Genomic DNA, 21,822 nt, shown 5'->3' with positions numbered 1-21,822 from the left:
TTAAAAAACACAGTACGTTGTTGCCTCCTGTTATTGCTCCCAAAGCCAATACTCGACACAGATAAGATGCATAACGAATCGATTCAGAAATGATTTTATTTCGTTTTATACAAGTGTAATTAATCATGCTTAGTTTTTTTTCTTTTTTTGTTGGAAGAGATAGATTTATTTAGTTGAGGCTCATGCTAACACTATGAAAGCTGTTTTTATGTAAATGAGTCTTGAAGACTGAAAAGGACAATTAGAAAAAAAATAATATAGGATCCATTCAATGCTGTAGTTAGCCACCAGATAACTACGCAACCTAGCAAATCCTCTAGTTCGGGTAGTTGATTGATAAAAGAAACAACTAACAAGTACTCTTTACATTTTCTTTTATAGTTTCATTAAATATGTACGCTTGTTCATGAAGATCAAGTCTGCTCTTTGCTATTATACAGCGGTAGTGGGAATTTTGGCTATTTTTCCATAATGCTGGCCAACATAAGCCCGATTCAAGAGCATAATTAATGTGACATCACTAGGCGAAGCAGCATTTTCATTTTTCTTATTTTCCCTCATTACACTTTTTCAACTATTTTTGTTTTATTTCTTAATCTAATTTTCACTTGATAACAGTCTTTTATAATTATAGTATTATAAAAGCAATATGGCAATTACAATTAACGGTAAAGGTCTAGAATTGCGGTTCTTCAGAAGAAAAATGCTAGAAGAAAGAGATACACTTTTAGATTGCTAATTTTTATCCATTGTTATCGATTTAGTGGTGTGTTTGACAATTCATGCCCATATCCCCCCTCTAATGGTCTCATAAAGCCACAGGCTATGTAAAAAATCTAACATAATGATTGATGAAGGCTGATTTAAAACAGATAAAAATGGGAAAAACAAGAGATGATCCATTCAACTTGCTGCATAGTATAAAGCAAGAATTCTATCATTTTTCTGGTTAGTTTTTTATATAGCCTAGGGCTATGAGACCATTAGAGGGGGACTGGGGATGAATTGCGGAAAACGCGAAGAAAACCTTAATAATGATAATAAGACTAGCAATCTATAAACTTCTCCTTTTTGTTCTGGTATGTCTCCTTCTGGAGAGCCACTATTCTAGACTTTTATCCAATTTTTATAGTCATTAGTTAAGTAGAAAAATTGAATCGGAGGGGTCAGTTATAGGATCCAGTAAATCGTGATAACTGTTCCAGCATATATACACACCACATATATGCGATGTGTTTCTTTCAAAACTGTTATTGAAACTTCACAGATCATCGAATTTTCCTCCAGGAGTGAAACTGTGTGTTTGATTCATGATTTTAAAACAATAATTAGCGCGGTTTTTCGCAACACAATACAATCATCACCTTCTCGTGGAATGACAACAGCAATAAATTTATGTACAAACTGGGAAGGCTATAGAGAATATTCTGGTAAAACAATGATTATTGAAGAATACTACGAAATGAGCAAACAAATGCAGTGGTTGGCAAATTAAGCGATAATTTTTTTTTTTGGAAGGTAGAACTTTCATTTCGTCTGAATAGAACCTTTCCACCGATAAGACAGGGAATTTCATTAAGTGGCATTAGCAACCCTGATTCCGATACCCAGAGCCAAGACCATGACCTGCCACCTTCATTTGCGGAATAAACGATAAGTAATGGGTAGGATATATAATGAAATTTGCCACAATGTCTAGGCTGAGCCCGTGACGGCCCAGCTCCTACATGCAGCGCAAAATGTCGCACAGCAGTCTCTAGATAAATTCCATCGCCATTTGAAATATCTTACCGTTATAGTATAGCATATACTACTTTTGCATGATCATATTAAAGGCTCAGAGACTGTTATTAATACATCTAGATTTACCTGGATTTCTACCTCGACAGCCAAGCTGCAGTACTGCATATGGCGCAAAGTGCACATCATGCATCTTACAAGAGAGTGCAAAAACAGACAAAACCTTTTGGTTTTTTGATAGTTATCAGCAAACAGTTGCTGGTTCAAGGAGTATTTTCATTATTTTTCAAGATAAGAAAAAATAACAACTAATTGTGGCACCAAAAACTCGACGTATGGAGATGTAACACCTAAACAATCTCGAGAACGAAATAAGATATAGTGAAGCCGATTGCATTAATCGACTGAAATTATCTCGTTTAACAGGGTGGGTTATAAAGTCACTTTCACAATAAGTATCACTTATTGCTTTTTGAATTACTGCAACCAAATCCTAAAGCTCACAACGGATCTTGACATTGTTGTCACCGCCGTTTGGCCTATCTTGTCAACCTAGTTGTGCCTAGATTCTTAGCTTAAGGGCTCGGCACACGTAGCTGATTTCGGGAACCGATTTCAGCAAGGGTATATTCCACGGCGAGTGATTATAATTAACGATGCTAAGAGGCGGGGCTTAGTGACGTATTTCGGTGAATAATCATTAAGTACGATTAATTACATGCCTAAAGCTCTAAAGCCCTAGTACATTCTTTGTCTAGAACGTAATTAATGACGATTAATCACCTAAAACCCGTCACTAAGCCCCGCCTCTTAGCATTTTTGATTAAAATCACTCGACGTGGAATACACCCTTGCTGAAATCGGTTCTCGAAATCAGCTACGTGTGCCTAGCCCTTTACTGAGGTATTCTTGGAACTTGAAAACTATTTTCTAGTAGTTTTCATGCACCAGTAATATACTTATTTTATGTTCAAAATTGATTTTATTTTAATTGTATTTATTTATTTATTTTTACCATAAACTATTTATTTTATATTCTTCATATTTTATGCTATTTTTATTTTATTAATTTTACTTAATATTCAAAATTAGCAAGCAAACCCCATTGGCGCTTCGAAGATACTGAATGGATCTGGCTTATTTTTGCTTGGTTTGCTTAAGAACCGTGCATGTATAAGGATGAAATAGGATAAAATTAAAGATAGAATTAAGTACAATGATTTTCTATGCGTGGAATGTGCTTCGATTTTAGACGGCCAATATTTGCAAGTGTACATTTTCTAATAAGCTAAAACGAGGGCACTAAAACGAGGGCATATAGAACAACAACCTTTAATTCCAAGTGAAATAAAATAAACAAAATACGCAGTGAAGTAGTTCATAAAAACATATTGCACTAGACGAAGAGAGCAGTGATGGAATGACCAGAGCTTAAAAATGTTATGGAATAAGTCAATACAAGGTAAAACACAGAATTAATTCAAATAAACTCTAAAGTGTTAAAAAAGTAAAATAAGTGCGATTAGACATAACGAGACTAAGGCTGTTTCACGAACTGGTTTTTCGGAAAGTATTATAAGTAAAAATGGGATGAATAGAGTTTAAATAAACAAATGATATTAAACAAAGATTAAAAAAAACTAAATTTTCCAGTGAAGCAAGATGACCCTTGTAGTTTACGTCCATTAAACGTATATTTCTTTCACTAAATTTCGTCATAAAAAGAAATCAGAGAACATAACGCCGTAAGAAAATCCAAAAGTGTTCAAAGTTTTTCAAAAGATCTAAAATTAATGTTACAAAGATGTTCTATTGCGGTTTGCTCAGTGCTGAAATGAAGGATGCCGCAACAAAACCAAATATCTTTTTTTCAAGTTTTTTGAAAGACCTAAAATTAACGTTACAAAATTGTTCTATTCACAGTTAGCTCAGTGAGTCGCACTGAATAACGCCGCAACAAAAACCAAACGCGTTTAGTTTTTTTCCAAGTTTTTGAAAATTTAAAAATAACGTGGCAAAGTTGTTCTATGGACAATTAGCTCAATGGGTCGTACTGAATAAAGCCGCAACGAAATCAAACATGTTTAAGTTTTTTTTTTTTTTTTTTTTTGTTGAAAAATATAAAATGAACGTTATAAAATTTTTAAAACGTTGCAAAAAACGTGCTTTATTCGTTTTTTTCCAAGTTTTTTCAAAAATTTAAAACTAATGTTACAAAGTTGTTCTATTGAAAGTTAGCTCAATGAGACGTTAAAGTTAGACGGCATAAAGTTAGAAAAGTAAGAATATTAGAATGTAAAGTTCAGAAAGTAAGTGTTGGTTCCCACAACTGAGCTTTCACCGTTATTTAAATGTGCTATTTTTTGCAGTGGTTCAAACAGCAGGAAGATTTGTGGGGTTCAGATCCTGCCCCCCCCCAAAAAAAAAACTTATTTTAGGTTAAATAATGGCTAAAACAGAATTTCTTATGTCCCCCCCCTCACAAAAATGGTTTGGCCCCAACCAAAACAAAATCATTTCTTTACTCCTGTATTCTAATACAAATTTGTTCTTTCCGCAGAAATCTAGAACAGAACAGCTACTTTTTTGTCCTTGTCACCCGAAACTTGAAGTTTGGGCGAGAAACAGCCTTTAATCAAGACCACAATAACATGTGAATTGTCATACGCTTTCGCAAGTTTTGGAGAAATTCGTATTTCCCACTTTGTTCTAACCAAAGCCCTTATATTACTAGACGCGAGATAAAACTGTAAACAAAACATCCATGCATTTGTTCTTCCTGATGGGCAAACAAAACGTCATCTATTATTAATCTAAGCAACATTCTAAAGATGACATATTATTAATTTGACCTTTCAATTTGTCTAATAAAAAGAAAAAAAAGATCACTCATTTCATTTCAAAACCATACATTTCTATGTCATTCCGTACCGACATCGGCGCAATTAAAAGGTGTCAAGCAATGAGAGCATGGATCAACATTTCTTAGCTTCTTATTTGTTACCAAAATAGCCAATCATTACTTCTTGTTATTGTGCATTGCCAATCATATACATGAACAAAGTAACTTTACCTCGAATCCAAGGTAAAGTGAATCCAATTATAAACTTTAATAACATTTGAATCTGGTAATATACGATTGCTTCGACAAACTTTCGAGTAAACAAATGACAACAACAATAGGGAAAATATAAAGTCAAAAGATTATAGCACAAATATACATGGGTTTGAGAGAAAAGATTACAACTCGCTTAAAATTCTTAAAACACAAATGAGGAGTTTGGAGACCAAACGGATTAAATATAATTTAGTACTATTTTAGACTTTAGCGCTAAGGCACATGACTGAATGAACCTTACACGTCCATACAAAATATTTTTCCTTAATTAACAGTTAAAACTAAAGTTGACAGGCAGTATTTTCACCAGCAGACAAAAAATTATTTTTTTTTCACACTCCTATTTAACCAAACTCTACCAAATTATATTAAAATTTCGAAAAGCAAACAATCATAAAACCTTTGTTTCCAATTTCTGGTTGTTCTCCAGTCTAAAAAATTCTTTTTGTCGTTAGATTCTTATACTAACTTTGAATTAGTAATCATCAAAGAGTTATTTTTGCTATTAACTTATGAGCTTAATACTTATACTCGGCACCCGTAATGGCGATTTTCCGAAAATAAAGCGTTAATACAATAAATGACACAGCACATTTCAGTGCTCAAAGCAGGGCCGTATCCAGGATATTTTTTTGGGGGGAAGGGGAGGGTTCAACACCAGGACGTTTTTTTTTTTGGGGGGGGGGGGTACACAAAAACCCTCAAGAAACGCACAAAAAAATTGTTTATATCCATCTTTGTTACGTTTTTACGAGTCAAACAAACATTTCAAGAGGGGAAGGGGGAGGGGGTTCAAACCCCTTAACCCATCCCCCACCCACCCTGGATACGGCCTTGGCTCAAAGACTAAATGTTTACTTTTTCAAGAAGCAAATTTGACTAATTTCAAAAATAGGTAACGCATTTAAAAGCAATGTAAAACTACTTAAACACATCATCCCTATTAAAACACATAAGGAAAAATACATATAATGCAACAGACAGAATCTTTTAAAATCAAAGTGTTGACCAAAATCAAGATCAGCCATGTACCTTCTTTTTCAATTTTTTGCGTTATTTCCATTAACTAAATCAGTTTGGCCACTGAAAACCTCAACGCATTTAAAAGCAATGTAAAACTACTTAAACGCATCATCCCTATTAAAAAACATAAGGAAAAATACATGTAATGCAACAGACAGAATCTTTTAAAATCAAAGTGTTGACCAAAATCAATATCAGCCATGTACCTTCTTTTTCAATTTTTTGCGTTATTTCCATTAACTAAATCGGTTTGGCCACTGAAAACCTCAAATAAAAGTATATTCCAAAGTAAAAGCTTCAATTTGCAGCTTCATTTTTGATTATATGGTGGAAGAAAAATGAACTTAGCTCCTGATGTGACCCTCTGCTTAAGCTCTTATTTTCAAAGTACTACATGACGATTAGACTAGCCTATATAACAATGGGCTAGATTAGACTAGCCTATGTAACAATGGGCTAGATTAGACTAGGCATGTTTTCAAGTCTTATTATTCTTTATTCAGGTTCAAAAACAAGGTTTTCACTGTTAGTTCCCTTTTTTTCTTTTAATATTCTGTTCGAACAGATTTAAAAACAAGTTCTGCAGCTTGAAAAAAAATAACAATAATTATAATCTGTGTAAAAATAGAGTCACCAATAAAATAAAAAAAAAACGTGCAGATTTACTACTGCGACTTGTAGCTTTCCATGCACATGATTTATAAACAAAATGAGGATATTCTTCACCTTCTTCCCCTTATGCTTTACAATTTTAGTTTTTATCGAATCTAGAATATGCAAAAATAAAATTGTAGGTCTGAAACAAGATATTGAACATTCCTATTTTCATGGCAGTGTGTTAATCCTTATTTCTGGAGGAGTCATTTTTAGACACTTTAAGATAAAAAAAAATGCACGATTCGATTAATCTGTCCATATTTAAAGCACACGCATACAATAATTATGCAACAACTAACAAATTTCCCTTAATTATGAGGCATGACTGAAAACGAAGGATCAAAAAATCAAAATTCTTGGAACAGACACTTATCCTCATTAATTTTTTTTCCTTTCCAGAGGAACATTCGATAAATTTGAAGAAGACGCAAGAGAAAAAGACAAAGTTAGAAATTAGTCGGAGGGGTTTTGCGCCTTCAGTCGCCTCCCCCAGGGGGGGGACGGGCTCTTTATAGGATCATAATGCTTTAAACAACCATTTAACGATAATACATCAAAGATGAAATAATTAAAAAACTAGTTTTTCAATTTCAACGTACAAGTTAATAATTTTGCACTGCGCACGAATTTATACAATTATTTATAGAAATGTGCAATGAATCTAACGCCCAGTATTGACTTGACGCCAAGTAATCTAACAAGTCTCTTTCGGGAACAATACACAACGTTAGTTTTTTTTTGTTATTTCAATTTTTCCTCGTTATGAATACAATCAACATGAAATCTTGTATTAACAGAGGAGATTGTAACTTGACCACTATTAATACTTTATAAACTGATTAATTATCAGCTATACCTAAACATACATATTGGCAATTGGACAAAGGTCACTCCCCAAAATCAGTTAAGAATTCAATATAAAGTTTTGCGAGACACTTTTGGTCACAAAAGAAATCCAGCGCATTGGTAATAGCCATCGTTTCTTCAGAAGTTTGGAAGTTCAATAATGATTTATGTAGAAACATAAATTTTGCTGGTTTGACGCGTGTACTTCAACACAAGCCACTGAGAATGGCCAAAGGTGGAAAATGTAATAATTATATATGTCAAAGTTTCAAAAAACGGGGTAACTGGGAAAACGTAGACACTAATTGATGTTGTTAATTGCGGTCTTTTCTTGAGAAGTTTGGAGGTTAAATTGCGATTGATATAGAAATATAAATTTGGTTGATTTAGGTTTTGCATTTCAATATATCATCAGTCACTACAAAGCACTAGTAATTTCAAACTGGAGAAGATTTAAGAATTAAAAATATTCCAAGAAAGGTAACTGGGAAAAAGTAAAGCGTCATTTGGTGTTGCTAATCGTTGTTATTTGTTTTGAAGGTTTTGAATATCTAAAATATTGACTTTTGTAGAAACGTAATTGTGGGTGGTTTGAAATTTAAGTCACATTAGGATCATTTTAATTTAGTTTTGATCAGAGTAAATTTATTAAACTTTTTTCTATTAAAGTTTTATTTAATGACATTTAACTTTTGTTTACTATCAATTAGTTCGAAAATCTGACATTTTCTCTTTAAATATCCAATATTTTTTCTTATATCTTTCCCTTTTGGTAATTTTAGTGCCTTGCCTTAATTATGCTTCGTCAAAAATCAATATTACCAAAGTTCTGAACTTCTACAGAAACGATGGTAATTGTTCCTTTGAAGTTTGCAAGTAAAGTCATATTGATTTATGTATAATAATAACTGTGGGTGGTTTGAGATTTAAGTGACATTAGGGGCATTTTTAATTTAGTTTTGAACATAGTAAATTTTATGCAAAATATCACAAGTCAGCACAAGGCACCCAAAATTGCCAAAAGGGAAGATATAAGAATTTTTTTTATGTCTAATATTTTAGATTTTCAAACTAAGTGTCAGTAGACAAAAATTAAAGGTCATTAAAAGAAACTTTAATCGAAAACTCTATAATTAATTTAAAAAAAATCATAGGAAAAAGAATGAGACACCAATTCATGTAGATTAATGCCAACATTTGTTTAGAAATGTGAGAGTCCAATTATGTCGATTTTCTTATTAATATAATTTTAGCTGTTAGGATATTGGATATTTAATCACTAAGAAAAAACAACAACAATAAATTAATTAAATTAAACAATTTCGCCCTTGGCATAAAATTCCAATCCGCCATAATGAGAATGCAAAGATCTTGATGTCTGCGAATCACTTTCCGTTTCTGATGATTCTCACAAAGGATTTCCAGGAACAAACTTTTAATTTTATTTTTGATTCCGAATTATTTAGATCTGACTTTGTTCTTATTTTACGCTCGTGTAGAATCTATCTTTCCTAATTTAGTTATTTTCTCTTCTGACCCTTTGACAGACCCGCTCGCAGCCCATGACTTTAACTAACTTTCCGTTACTTAATTTATCCCTATTCTAGAAGATTTCAACTGTCTTCGAATTTCAGGTATTTGAGCAACGCTAATAGAACATTTTCCTGTATTTTCTTTTCTTTTTTACAATTTTTTACCAGCAGTTACAGCTTTTCTTGTATCAGAAAGTGTTAAAACTAAATATAAGCAGAGAAAAAGCCATAGGTCACAAGACAAGATACTATTGATAAAGTGTCATAGGACACTCTATCATTAATAATAGTATAAGTTACAGGGACAAAGTAAGACTCGAATTGATGAGGATAATTGCCATCGTTTTGGAAGAAGTTTGAAAGTTCCGTTATATTGACTTTATGGAAAGATAATTTTGTCAAGTGAAAGATTTTTAAAGACAAAGAACATGTCTTATATAAATCGTGTTTGAATTTATTAAGATTAGTCTTGTGAATTATTAAAGACCCTAAAAATTAGCTAGAAATTGGTGTTGAATGTATAACTGTTAATTAAAAGCGGGCGACTTCCCATTTTTTGCAGAGACCAATAAAGGAATAGATTAAGAAACAGATTATGTAATAACTAAATTTCGACCTCACAACGCATCTAAGGGCCACGTATGCAGGAGATCAAGGGTCAGGGGCCAATCACCACAAAATCTCAAGTTTCCAGATTGTTCCAGTATGTTTGCATAACTTAAGAAAATTTGTCCGGTTGTTGCTATTTAAATAGAAACCACCCCTCCCCCGAATCCAATCTCAGTACCTGTGTCTGACATCTACTTACAAAAAAGGCAAGAGACACTGGAACGCCGATTTACAACAATGTGAGGAGAGGGGGAGGGGAGGATATTTTCAATTTTAAAAATAAAGATACAAAAAAGTGCATTTATTGAAACCAAGTGGGAGTCGTTTTCTTAAGTGGGAGAACCAAAAAAGTTATTCCCAAAATCTAGAGGGAGGGGCAATAGAGTTTTTTTGAGGGTATTGCCCCCCGCCCACCCCAATTAGATCCCCTGGGGAGACATATCGCTATTTAAATAGTAAGCTGGTGCATTGATTCTGAAAATTAATTTGGTATTTTGAACTTTCAGTCATTCAGATAAAAAATGGATAAATCTTTTATAGTAATAAGCGTGCAAGAAAAAAAAATGAAAATGTTGTATAATTCATGAACTAAATATTTCTTTACATTTTAAAAACTAGCTCCTAAGAAAACGACGTCAATATTTTCATAAGGATTATCTGTATTTCTTTTATAAGTTGTTTAAAAATATGAAGCAGGTCATCAGCCAAATGTAATATGATGCTAGTTTCAAGTTTCCTTAAAGGCATATATTTATTGCCCGTTTCTTGGACAGAATCCAAAGATCATACTGACTTGCCTGAAGAAAAGTTTTGGACTCGAGCCAACATAGGTTTGAATGCCCCTTAAAAAATCGAGGGGGTGCCCACTTTCAAAAATCATCACCAAGTGACGCGTGCCAACTGTGGTGGAAACTGCGCGGTACACAAGACATTCTTAAATACACTGTAGATGGCGGAAAGTGGTACCCCTGGTCAAAAATATTCATTGTGAAAACTTCGGAAAAAGTTATTTTTCAGCTCCAGGATATTTAAAATAACAATCAAATGACTTTTCGAAATTCGATGACACAAGATCTCTTATGAGATACATAAATGAATAGGAAAATAAAGCTATAACATTGTCATGTACCTCTAACACTGTTTAAAACATGAGCAAACTTGATCAAACATTGCACCACTAACCCTAGGGTCATACAGATACATTTTCACGAAATAAACATGCGTTTTTCGACATGCTGCAAAATTTAAAAGGCTAATCCAGGGACATGCTCAGGGGAGCTTCGAAGACCCCACCCCCGAGTTCAAAATTGTCTCAAATTTTTTGGTGCTTTTTATTCAAATTATCCAATAAGTTTTTTTTCCGACCCCCCCCCCCAAAAAAAAAAATCCCCGCGTGTGTCCCAGAGCAACCCTGTCCCAGACAAATAGTAGGTGCATACAAATACTGTGTCTACAACTGACGAAACGCAGCCGATAGGTAAACAAAATACATAGTTGATAATTAGCAAGAGCGGATCCAGGATTTTTGTTCGGGGAGGGGGGGGGGTACTAATTTTCGACTCGGTTTTCGACTAATTTAATTACTTTTTACTAAGGTTTTACTACTTTTCGACTAATTTTTGAACCCCCCCCTGGATACGGCCTTGATAATTAGCCATGTCTTGATGCAACCTATGCAACCTACTGCAAAATACTTGATAACTTTAATTCAAAGTCATCAGAATAGGTCGAGGCCGTCGGCCTCGACCTCGTTTTGAAAAAAACTCTCCCTGTGTGTGCGAAGTGCACCTAGCTATTTTCAATCGTTTCTAGCTATCTAGCTATTTTCTAGCTACTCGAGTAAGCGAAAGACAAAAAAAGACAATCTTTGCTTTCTATCCAGACCCGCATTTTAACTGTCTTTTTTTTATGAGCACGTTATTTGTCAGTTGATATGAACAAGAAGAAAGAACACGCAAGCCGAAAAATCTTAAATGCATCTGTCTGAGCCTAAGGTATATGAATAGAAAGCTAAAACTTCGCATAGAAGAAGATGACGGCATTTGCATAGGGGAAAAAAAGAAGAAAATACGTATTTAAAAAGACTACGTAGAACTTCCAGTTTCTTTTGCATCTAAAAGTGATGACTTACTGGAGTTGTTTAGTGCCAGGAGCTTCATCTGGCGAATCACTGTTGTGGCATGATATGCCTGCTGAAAAAAAAGACACTTATTAACATATTATAAGTATTTATTATTGACATCCTAGTAAGGAAGAATAGCGACAACACCAAAAAGACAACTTTAAATGAAGCAACACTTTAACATTGCATAAGATTCAAAATAATAAAAGGTTATAAGTTCTTGATACTTCTGATTTTAATCTATGAACCCACTGAATTTGACCGACAACTTAACAAATAGAAGATGCGTTTATCCAAAATCTCATTTTACAAGCTGCGAGATATGGAGGTTTCAATAGGTATCCCAAATGAAGTTTTTCCTTGAAACCTAGTAGGGGCTTCTAAGAATTGGTAAGTTACCTCGGTGTCGCATCTGCATCAACGAAAGACCTTAATTCTGAAACCCATAGTAGAAGGCGCCAGTCTCTTATTACTGTTGTTCTAAGGAAGAAAATGTGGATAGGCTTAGGTTTTTTACTCCGCATGAGAGAAGGTCGCCTTCCTCCGACAGTCTTAAATTGGAAACCAGAAGGCAGAAGAAGACGAGGTCGTCCAAAGAACACCATGTGGCGAGCTTTTGAACTAGAACTGAGGATGGCTGATACCACATTAGTGCCTGAATGGGAAGACGACATCACTGTAGCACCGCTTCGGGACGAGTGAAGAGGCTTTATTGACACCCTATGCGTCAGGAGGAACTAAGGTTCAACGTAGGGCTCCATAAAACTGTTCCAAAACAAACCTGAACAAGTGACAAACCAAATGCCTTTTGTTTTAGCTACATGTCAACAACATTTCTACGGAGCAACTAAATAGATAGTATATTTCCGTAAAAAACAATCATAGCAAATAAATAAAATAAAAAAGAGAAAAGGAGCATTTAGAAATATAATAATAATAATAACAATAATAATAATAAAAAAAAATCATATTTGAGACACATCATAAGGATCAAATCTGCCATTATATTCCAAACTTCCATTTGTTAACAAATAGGCACGAAAAAATATATAAAATTAAAAATAAAACTAAGTGTTACAGTAAAGTTTGTTGCATACCGTTACAATTGACGCAGGCGGAAATGTGTGGTGGTCAAAACTTTTTTTTTACCGTCACTCACCTTAAGATGATGAGATTATAACTCACTCATTGCCGTGGCATATTGACAGGGTCATACCAAAGGAGGAGGGGATTATAAGATACAATCTTTTTAAATATATATATTTTTTTTGTTCTTTTAGAAAGATTCGTGGCAACAACAGTACCAACCAAATTTCATAAGGCGTGTCTATCATCTTTTAACTGTACGAAATGATTGAAACTCCTCTTCCGACAAAAATCAAGAGAGATAGAGAGAGAGAGAGAGAGAGAGAAAGAGAGAGATAGAGAGAGATAGAGAGAGAGAGAGAGAGAGAGAGATAGAGAGAGAGAGAGAGAGAGAGAGAGAGAGAGAGAGAGAGAGAGAGAGAGAGAGAGAGGAGAGAGAGAGAGAGGAGAGAGAGAGGAGAGAGAGAGAGAGAGAGAGAGAACGAGAGAGAGAGAGAGAGAGAGAGAGAGAGAGAGAGAGAGAGAGAGAGAGAGAGAGAGAGAGAGAGAGAGAGAGAGAGAGAGAGAGAGAGAGAGAGAGAGAGAGAGAGAGAGAGACAGAGAGAGATAGAGAGAGAGAGAGAGAGAGAGAGAGAGAGAGAGAGAGAGAGAGAGAAATTTGAAGCGCAAATTTTTATTCTTTTGTTTGTTTATTTAACTTTAAAAAAAATTATTTTGTGCTCTGTCTTAAGTCTTCGCCTAGAAACTTTTTTTTTATATCTTAAAGCTGCTATTGTTTAAATGTTTGTTTTATTTCTTCGGGCTTTTCGTTTTCATGTTCTTCCTTTTTTTAAACTGTATTGTTTTGAGATTAAATCCCTTGCTTTTTTTGCTTTTAAAGTCTTTCCTTTTCACTTACGTTTACGATCTGATTATATAAGGGAGAGATCTGGGCATATTATTCTTCTATGAATTTTCAATTTTTTCAGAAAAGTAACAACTTTTTTTCTGTGCTTTGTTAGTAGGGAAGCCCTAATACCTCCAGGGTTACACCACTGCTGCCATCCACAATTGAGTCTAACGCTGACGGGACATAATTTATTCAAGGATTATTGATCGAGTCTAATTATGTCAACACCCCCTTTTTCAAGGTCGAGTTATTTGTTGTTTCTATGTATAATGTCTCTGGAGCAGAGTTCGCCCACGTGCATTAACGGGAAGAGATGTATTGATTCACTCGAGGGGAAGTGGATTTCCGAGAAATTGATTGCATAATCGACTAGATCAAGAGGGGAAGAAGATTTCTGGGAAATTGATTTGCATAATCGAGGGGAATTATTGATCCACGAAAGGGGAATTAGAAATGACATCACTTTTTTCCTAGGAATTATGCGGGACTCCAAAGAGATAGAAATTCTATTTTCAAATATGGCTTCTCCGATCCTTAGTGACAGAGATAAATTAATATTCTATTTTTAAACATTGCGTCTCCGATCTTTAAGTCAAAGCGATAAATTGATGTTTTTCAAAACCATAGTATAGTATGAAAGATCACTATCAAGATAAAGATTATCGCAAGAAATTTTTCATAGGATTTTCAAATTAGCAAACACAGGGCTGCCAAAAACAAAACGAATCAATAGGTATTATGTTCAGATATTATTTAGACGAAACAGTTTGAGGCAATTTAGAAGATTATTTGGGCAAAACTATTTCAGATATTTAAGAGGATGATTTGGACGAAACAGTTTGAGACATTTTAAAAGTTGATTTAGAAGATGATTTGGGGTGAAACTCTGTGGTGGTTATAATACACAAGTTCCATTTGAACAGTGTTGTAGGGTCCGCTACCCCAACCCCAGAGGGCCCCCATCCTCCGAGCCCCCAAAGGCCCACCGGGCGTTTTAGAAATTTGAGGAGTAAATTCCTAAGACAAATGAGCTAAAATTTAATTTAAAAGTTAGCTTACATCTCCGGAAAAAATCGGTAAAATTTCCCCTGAAAATTTCATCCCTGGAAAACCCCCCTCCACATGTAAAATCAGTCCCCATACAAATTTTCTACAATCGGAGATTTCTTATTTTTTTTGGAGAAAATTAGAATTGGGTTACAACTTTTTTTTTCTTTGATAAAATTAATAAAAGAACTTGAAATTTTCTTCACATCCCTGTGAAGACTCAGAATAAAAATTTAACCTTTTCTTTTCTCTTGGAAAACATTCAGAAGATAACTTGAACTTTTATTCACTTCTTTGAGAAAATATAGAATTAAAGCAGAACCTTTTCTCTTCTTGGAGGAAAAATTCAGAATCAAAGTATCTACGGTAAAATTTAGAACAGAACTTTAAATTTTTCATCTCTTTGAGAAAAACCATAACTGAAGTGGAACCTTTTTATTTTCTTGGGAAAATTAGAAGAGAACTTAAACTTTTCTTCACTTCATTGAGAAAATTTAGAATTAAAGTGGAAACTGTCTTGAACTTTTCTTCACTTTGTTTAGAAAATTTAAAATTGAAGTAGAGCTTAATATCTTAAATAAAAAACTCGTAACTCTAGTAATAGTTTTTCGATCGTCCATAAACAAATTTATAATATAGCTGTAATTTTCTTTCTATCTTTGTTAAATAAGGACTTGCAGAGGGCGATTTTTATTTTCTATAGAGAAATAAGAATTGAATTGTTTTTTGGTAAAATTCAGAAAAGAATTTTGACTTTTCTTATCTTGTATTACAAATTTAGAACAGAACTTTAAATTTTTAATCACTTTGAGAAAAAACAGAACTGACGGGAAAATATTCACACTTATGATATTACTTTATTCTATCTTCAACCGAAAAATTTAGAAAAGAACTTTAAATTTCTTTATGTCTTTCCCTACATTTTACGCAAAGAACTTGTTTTGAAAAGATACAATAAAGCCTTTGAAAATAATTGCTTGGTGTTGGGGTATGCAAAAAGCCGTAAAGTAAAGTTGTGGGTGGAAAAGATGGGTACTTCAACTTGTAAAATCGGTTTAGGAAGGACATTACGTAAAGAACTAGTTCTGAAAAGATATAATAAAGCCTTTTGAAATGTGGGGGGGCTCTTCTGTGTCTCAAGTGCAGAAAAAAGTTTTTAAAAAAAATCGGGAGCCCGGGGGACCTTTGGGGCTCTGGGGGGGGGGGGGGCTTTGGGTCCCAGGGGGCCTTTGGGGGCCCATGGGGATGGGGTTCTTTTGGGGTTGGGATAGGGGAGCTCACAACACTGTTCAAATGGAGCTTGTGTATTATAAAGACCACAGAGTTTCCCCAAAAATAGTCTTCTAAATCATCTTCGAAAATCATCTTCTAAAATGTTTCAAACTGTTTCGCCCAAATCATCTTCTAAAATGTCTCAAACTGTTACGCCTCAATCATCTTCTAAAATGTCTCAAACTGTTTCTCACAAATAATCCTCTAAACGTAATTCCTACGTGTTCCTTTTGTTTTGGCATCCCTGCGCTGTCACATTTGAAATTCCGAGGAAAAAAATTCCCGCGTTAATCTTTATCTCGAAGGTGTTCCTACTTACACTATTATGGCTTCGATAGAATATTAATTTATCTCTTTGACCTAAAGATCAGAGAAGCCATATTTAAAAATAGAATATTAATTTATCTCTGTCACTAAGGATCGGAGAAGCCATATTTGAAAATAGAATTTCTATCTCTTTAGAGTCCCGCATAATTCCTACGAAACAAGTGATGCCATTTCTAATTCCCCTTTCGTGAATCAATAATTCCCCTCGATTATGCAAATCAATTTCCCAGAAATCTTCTTCCCCTCTTGATCTAGTCGATGATGTAACCAATTTCTCAGAAATCGAGTTCCCCTTAATTCAATCAATACTTATAGTCTCCTCAGTTTACATGTGCAAACTTCGCCCCAGAATAGTCAAACATAGAAAAAACAAATAAATCAACGTTAAAAAAGGGGGTAATGACCCCATTAGACTCGATCGCTAATCCTTGAATAAATTATGTCCCGTCAGCGTTCGACTCAATTGTAGATAGCAGCAGTGGTGTAGTCCTGGAGATATTAGGGCTTCCCTACTTTTGTTAGGTTTGGGCACCTCTAAATTAGATCTTTTTCAGTTCCTCTTTAAACGAGTTGAAAGACCATTTAGCAGAAATAGACTCAGAGTGAAAGGTCGTTCCATATGACAAAAAAAAAAGTCTCAGGGTTGCGCTGAATACTGAAAAGTTCTCTAATTTTTTTCTAACCAATCCCTCAAAATTTCTAAATCTCGATGACACCCAGCCAATTTCAAGGTAAGGAATTGACACAGGATAATATAAAAGTTACAAAAACTTAAAACAACACATAAAAATTGAAACTAATATATAAGTTGCAACTACACAAGAATACTTATCACATTTTCTTGACTGGATGAAAAGTCATCATTTGTTCTTGATTTTAAAAACCGCGTAGAAGCAAATTAATACATTCAAAAGTAACAACGTAAGAACAGTAAAAAAAAGCAATAATACAACATCGAACATCACAACAAAGTATTTATTGGGTGTTTCAACACGAAATAGAGAATACACCAGTTTTGAGAATTTTAACCAGAAGAGAGGAAAATATATGCAATTTCTAAGAGGCAAAATATAAATTCCACGCTTGCTGACACTCTATCCCAAAAGTAATAGGTTTCTGAGCCTGAGTTGACAGCTCAGATTCTAAATCGGCCTTTTGGATTATTCTTTTTGAGAAGAAGGGAAAGTAATTGGACTTGAGATGAAACTGACAAGTAGTGCAGTAAGAAATAAAGCAGCGTTAAACAGGATTTATAATACCCTGCATTTGACTAGGGTCGCCTTTTGTTATGAAAATTTCACTCTAAAGGACCACATCCTTTCTTCATCTATCTTAGCTTAGCTCTATAATACTTTTGTATTATCATTCTTCTGCTTCAATAGTGAATCTTAAAGGAAAGTTTCGAGCAGTCAAGAAATGCTACTTGACAAATTGTATTTATCTTTTCTTATATAGCTTTATATCGTTACTAAATTAAACACAGATCCGACACTTGGGTATTAGTTTGAGACTTAAGGGAGATGTTAAAGACTTTTAAACCATTTGATAGGTTGAGGTGTACGGGGTACAGTTCGGGGGGTGCCCAATGACAAAACATGCTAGGCATAAAAACTCTCTGATCATAAGAACCTAGAGGCTATCAATCGTTATTAGGGGCAAACTATTTAACAGGAAACATAATTCGTCCAATCTGTGTTTGATGTATCAGTAATTTTACTTTCTCCAATTTTTTATCCTGAGCAACTCAGTCGAAAATGCTTATATTTTATCTCGTTTTTCCTTCCTTTAAAATAATTTAGTATTACTATTTCTTCTGCTTCCATAGTAATATTAAAGTTTTTTTTTACGTCGAGCAATCAAGAAACACTGTCACAAAAAAAAATTGGATGCTCTTGTGTAGAAAATATCCAGTTGATAAAGGCAGATTCTGGTTACCAAGCCTTTTTGAGATAGGCTAAAACAAAGAAAAAAAAACCTAAACACATTCACTCCATACTAAACAGGTTTTGAATTAATTTCTCCCTACACGGTAAACGGTCCTGCTGCAAGTGATGTCTGCAAAATCCTTAAACACGTATCTCCTTTTCGGTTCATCATGTTCAAAATACACTATTTGGCATCACTTGACATGCAACCACAAATGTTCAGATTGCAACTACAAAGAAATGGCATTTGGATTTTATGCGGACTAACTTTTATCTGCTTTGTAAGACGGATAGTATTCAAACCAATTGCAGTTTCCATAAAATTTGCTCATTTCCATTTGAATTCTCATTCAAATTTTAAGTAACTAAGATTATTTTAACGACAATTGTTTTACATTTGATTTCAGTAAAATCCCAAAGCAGAACAATAATTTCGGCAGCGAAGTCATGTTACTACAAACAGTTCTTAATTCATTTTAAAAGATCAAATTCCAATAAAGAAAAGAAAAACTGTGGCTTAATTTCTATTTCGTTCAAAACAACCATGAAGTCTTAGCAACCACTCAGAACTCGAAGATAAGACATGCTAGCACAATAGTCATGACAGTTTGAACCATACCTTCTCCAACATCTTTCACAATGGTGTAAGGTCAGTAACATCGATAACCCTTCCACATCCTAGCTGAATCTGTAGGCTTAATACTTACAACTCAAGCTGGGCCTCAAGCTTAAAAAGTGTAGGCCCGCATTCCCTAAATCCCATTATAAATCTTCAGATGAATGTGAACAAAGGGAGGATTAAGGGTGAAATAACGTCCCCAGCTTCCATTCATTCTGAGGAATACATTTGGACCAAGCCTGTGGCATGGGCATTGCTGATTGACACTCTGCCTCTTATTGCAAAAATACTTTGAATGTAATATAACTTAATACATTCACATTGCTTAACTGCACATAAAGAGGAGGGATGGAGGCATGCTGCACTAACAAAATTTAAAAAAAAAAAAAAAAAACACTTAAAAACGAAGACAAAGCATGCAAGTACGCTAGTCACGACAGTCAGAACGGTACCTGCTTCATCATCTTCAACAATGGTGGTAGGACAATTACGTCGATGATCCTTCCTTACCCTAGTTGAGTCTGAACTAGGGGCAACGTAATTGCTTACGTCGACAGGCATGCCTGATGAAAGGGCCAGTCTTTGCATCTTATGAACCATGGTTATTGCATGCATTAGTTGCTAAATTGCAAAGAATTTACTATTTCATGGTTAAACGTAGCAGCAGATAAGTATGAATTTTGCATGCAAAAGTTAGTAACTAAATTAAAGGCCAAATTCTCGTACTATCAGCCAAAGCTGCACAGGGGGATAAACGATGGAATAAAAGCACATGTTCTACGTATATTGCCCCCTTTCTGACCTGCTGGCCAGATCTGTGCATACCTCTACCTTCAACAAGTGAAATATTTACAGTACATTAAAACATTCAATACGTGTTCAGAGATTATATCCAAACTTTTGATTTTTTTTTCATATTAGGATTCACAGAGACAGAGCTGTATTTAGCAATTTATTTTCAGACAGAGCTCCTGATATTAGAACTCTGTGCTCACTAAGTTTGCTCTATTTGCTCAGTAATGTGCTCTTTTAGAACTCTGTTAATCCAGTGACTTATGGTTGTAGGTTTCAAGCCATACAGAAAAAAACGTCTTTTGGCCCTTTTTTAGGCACCATTTCAGGCAAACCGAAATTTGTTAATTTTTTTGGTACATTGGGATTCCCTTCGCCCAACAACTTTCAGATATAAGTCTCAGACCAATCCAAAAAAAGGGTCTTTTGGTCCATTTTCGGAGACCCTTGCCCTGAACCTATACTTTTTGGGCATTGGGGTTCCCTTGATCCAATGACTTAAGGACATAAGCTTCAGGTCAATTATGAAAAAATTCTAGTCCTTTCCAGACCCCATTTTCAGGGGTCAGTGCCCCCCAAACAGGATTCAATTTTGTGAATTAAGGCCACTTGGCTCAGAGAGTTTCGGCTGCAACTTTCAACCTGATCAAAAACAAACAAGTGTTTGGTTCCTTCTTGGGAGCCCCCACAAACTCCCTCCTAAAACATACATAGTCCAATTAGGGTACTCTAATATTGTTGCTAATAGAAGGAAATTAAATGGACACACGTTGGCCAGGCTCTACTTAACCTTCCGTGATCATTAATTTTTTTGTTTCTGGAATTTTTTTTCCTTCTTAAGAAAAATAAATTAAGGAAGATAATTTCTTAAATCACATTTGCCAGATATAACATAAAGAAAAACGAGCAAAAATGGGGTTTTTAAAGGCCAAATGAAAATACTGAAAAAACAACAAAGATAACATTTCGAGGGAACAAACGCCTCTCTTCTTCAGCGCGAAACGAAAAAATATAATCTATGCGAGTGCCGAAGAACAAACCAAAAAATAAAACGCGGAAAGTCAATGTGAGTGTGAAAAAAAAAACAATGAAAAAAACCAAAAAATTAAAAGATGAAGAAAAATCAATAAAAGCCAAAAAATTGCAAGAATTAAAACCAAATACCTACTAATTAAAAATAATCCAGACTAATTATTTTATTTTTCGGTGATCCTTCTTCCACCTTGGACAAAAACAGGGTTCTTATTAGAAAATTTTTTGTTCCTGATATTACAGTAAACTAGAATTACTGCATTGAAAGCTCTCAAATACAAATTGTGGTCGTACTTCTCCGCATTACCGCCTTACTAGGTTCTTTCAGTTGTGAGTAGTTTTTTTGTTCCTACTTTTTGTCATTTTGTGTTTATTATTTTTTTATATATATTAATACACATACTATACTATTGTGTTGACTTACTTGACTTACAGCTCCTGCTGGTGGTCCAGCGTAGAGAGATGTGACTCATCACCTCCATTTCGAACGGTCCTGCGCAAGCGTGACTGCTTCGTGGAGATCAGTACCGATCACGGAGATACCGGGTAAGGGTGTTCCTCCTTATGAACCGGGGTCTTTCACGGGGGCGCTTCCCGCCATATTCAGTGGAATCAAAATTAAAAAGTGTGCTGGCGGGTGCATCTGCTGGCATGCGAATTAAGTGGCCGAAACACCGTAGGATTCTTACGGCGAGCTGACGAGAGTTGGGAGTCTGACCCGTTAGTCTCAGCAGTCGGGCATTTAAGACGAAGTCGTACCACTTGATCCCTTCAATTCGTCTTAGGAAGTTTGTTTGGGCCACATCTATGGCATCACGAACAGAAGCCGCGGCCGGCCAAGTTTCAGCACCGTAGAGAAGGACTCGCGCTACGGCGGTGTTGTAGATCTACATTTTTGCTTTTCGGCTTATGTTGGGCTTTGACCACACGGAACGGCATAATCGAGCCATGATAGACGCTGCTTTAGCTATACGCGACTGGACTTCCATTTCAATATAGCCGTTATCCGAGACGGCAGATCCAAGGTAAATAAAAGACTTGACAACTTCAACAGTGTGCCCTAATACGTTGAATGCTGGTAAGTTGGCGGAATCACCTGCCAGGTCGATGCTCATTATTTTTGTTTTCTATCAGCTAATATGTATTCCCACTTTCAGGGCTTCTTACTATTGTATAGTGTGGGTAA

General features: G+C 34.9%; 1 protein-coding gene across 4 annotated transcripts in view; it reads right to left on the bottom strand.

The window, feature by feature from the left end:
• Window positions 1–3,058: 3,058 nt before the first annotated feature.
• CaMKI (Calcium/calmodulin-dependent protein kinase I) overlaps window positions 3,059–21,822 on the bottom strand; it is a 117,655-nt gene continuing 98,891 nt past the window's right edge. The window contains exons 10-11 of one of the 4 annotated variants that reach the window (XM_089094326.1): window positions 19,265–19,433; window positions 3,059–11,717 (exon numbers count right to left, since the gene is read on the bottom strand). In XM_089094326.1, coding sequence (XP_088950452.1) covers window positions 11,653–11,717; window positions 19,265–19,433 — 234 coding nt within the window. In that variant the 3' untranslated portion in view covers window positions 3,059–11,652. The remainder of the gene's footprint in view (window positions 11,718–19,264; window positions 19,434–21,822) is intronic. The other 3 variants (XM_089094327.1, XM_089094329.1, XM_089094328.1) reach the window with 3 other exon arrangements.

The sequence above is a fragment of the Artemia sp. Qi Xiang Cuo genome, chromosome 9, assembly GCF_049724085.1.
Source record: "Artemia sp. Qi Xiang Cuo chromosome 9, ASM4972408v1, whole genome shotgun sequence".
In the NCBI taxonomy this organism is placed as follows: Eukaryota; Metazoa; Arthropoda; class Branchiopoda; order Anostraca; family Artemiidae; genus Artemia; species Artemia sp. Qi Xiang Cuo.
Note: the sequence above shows the minus strand (reverse complement) of the source record. Positions and strands in the feature narration are given on the sequence as shown.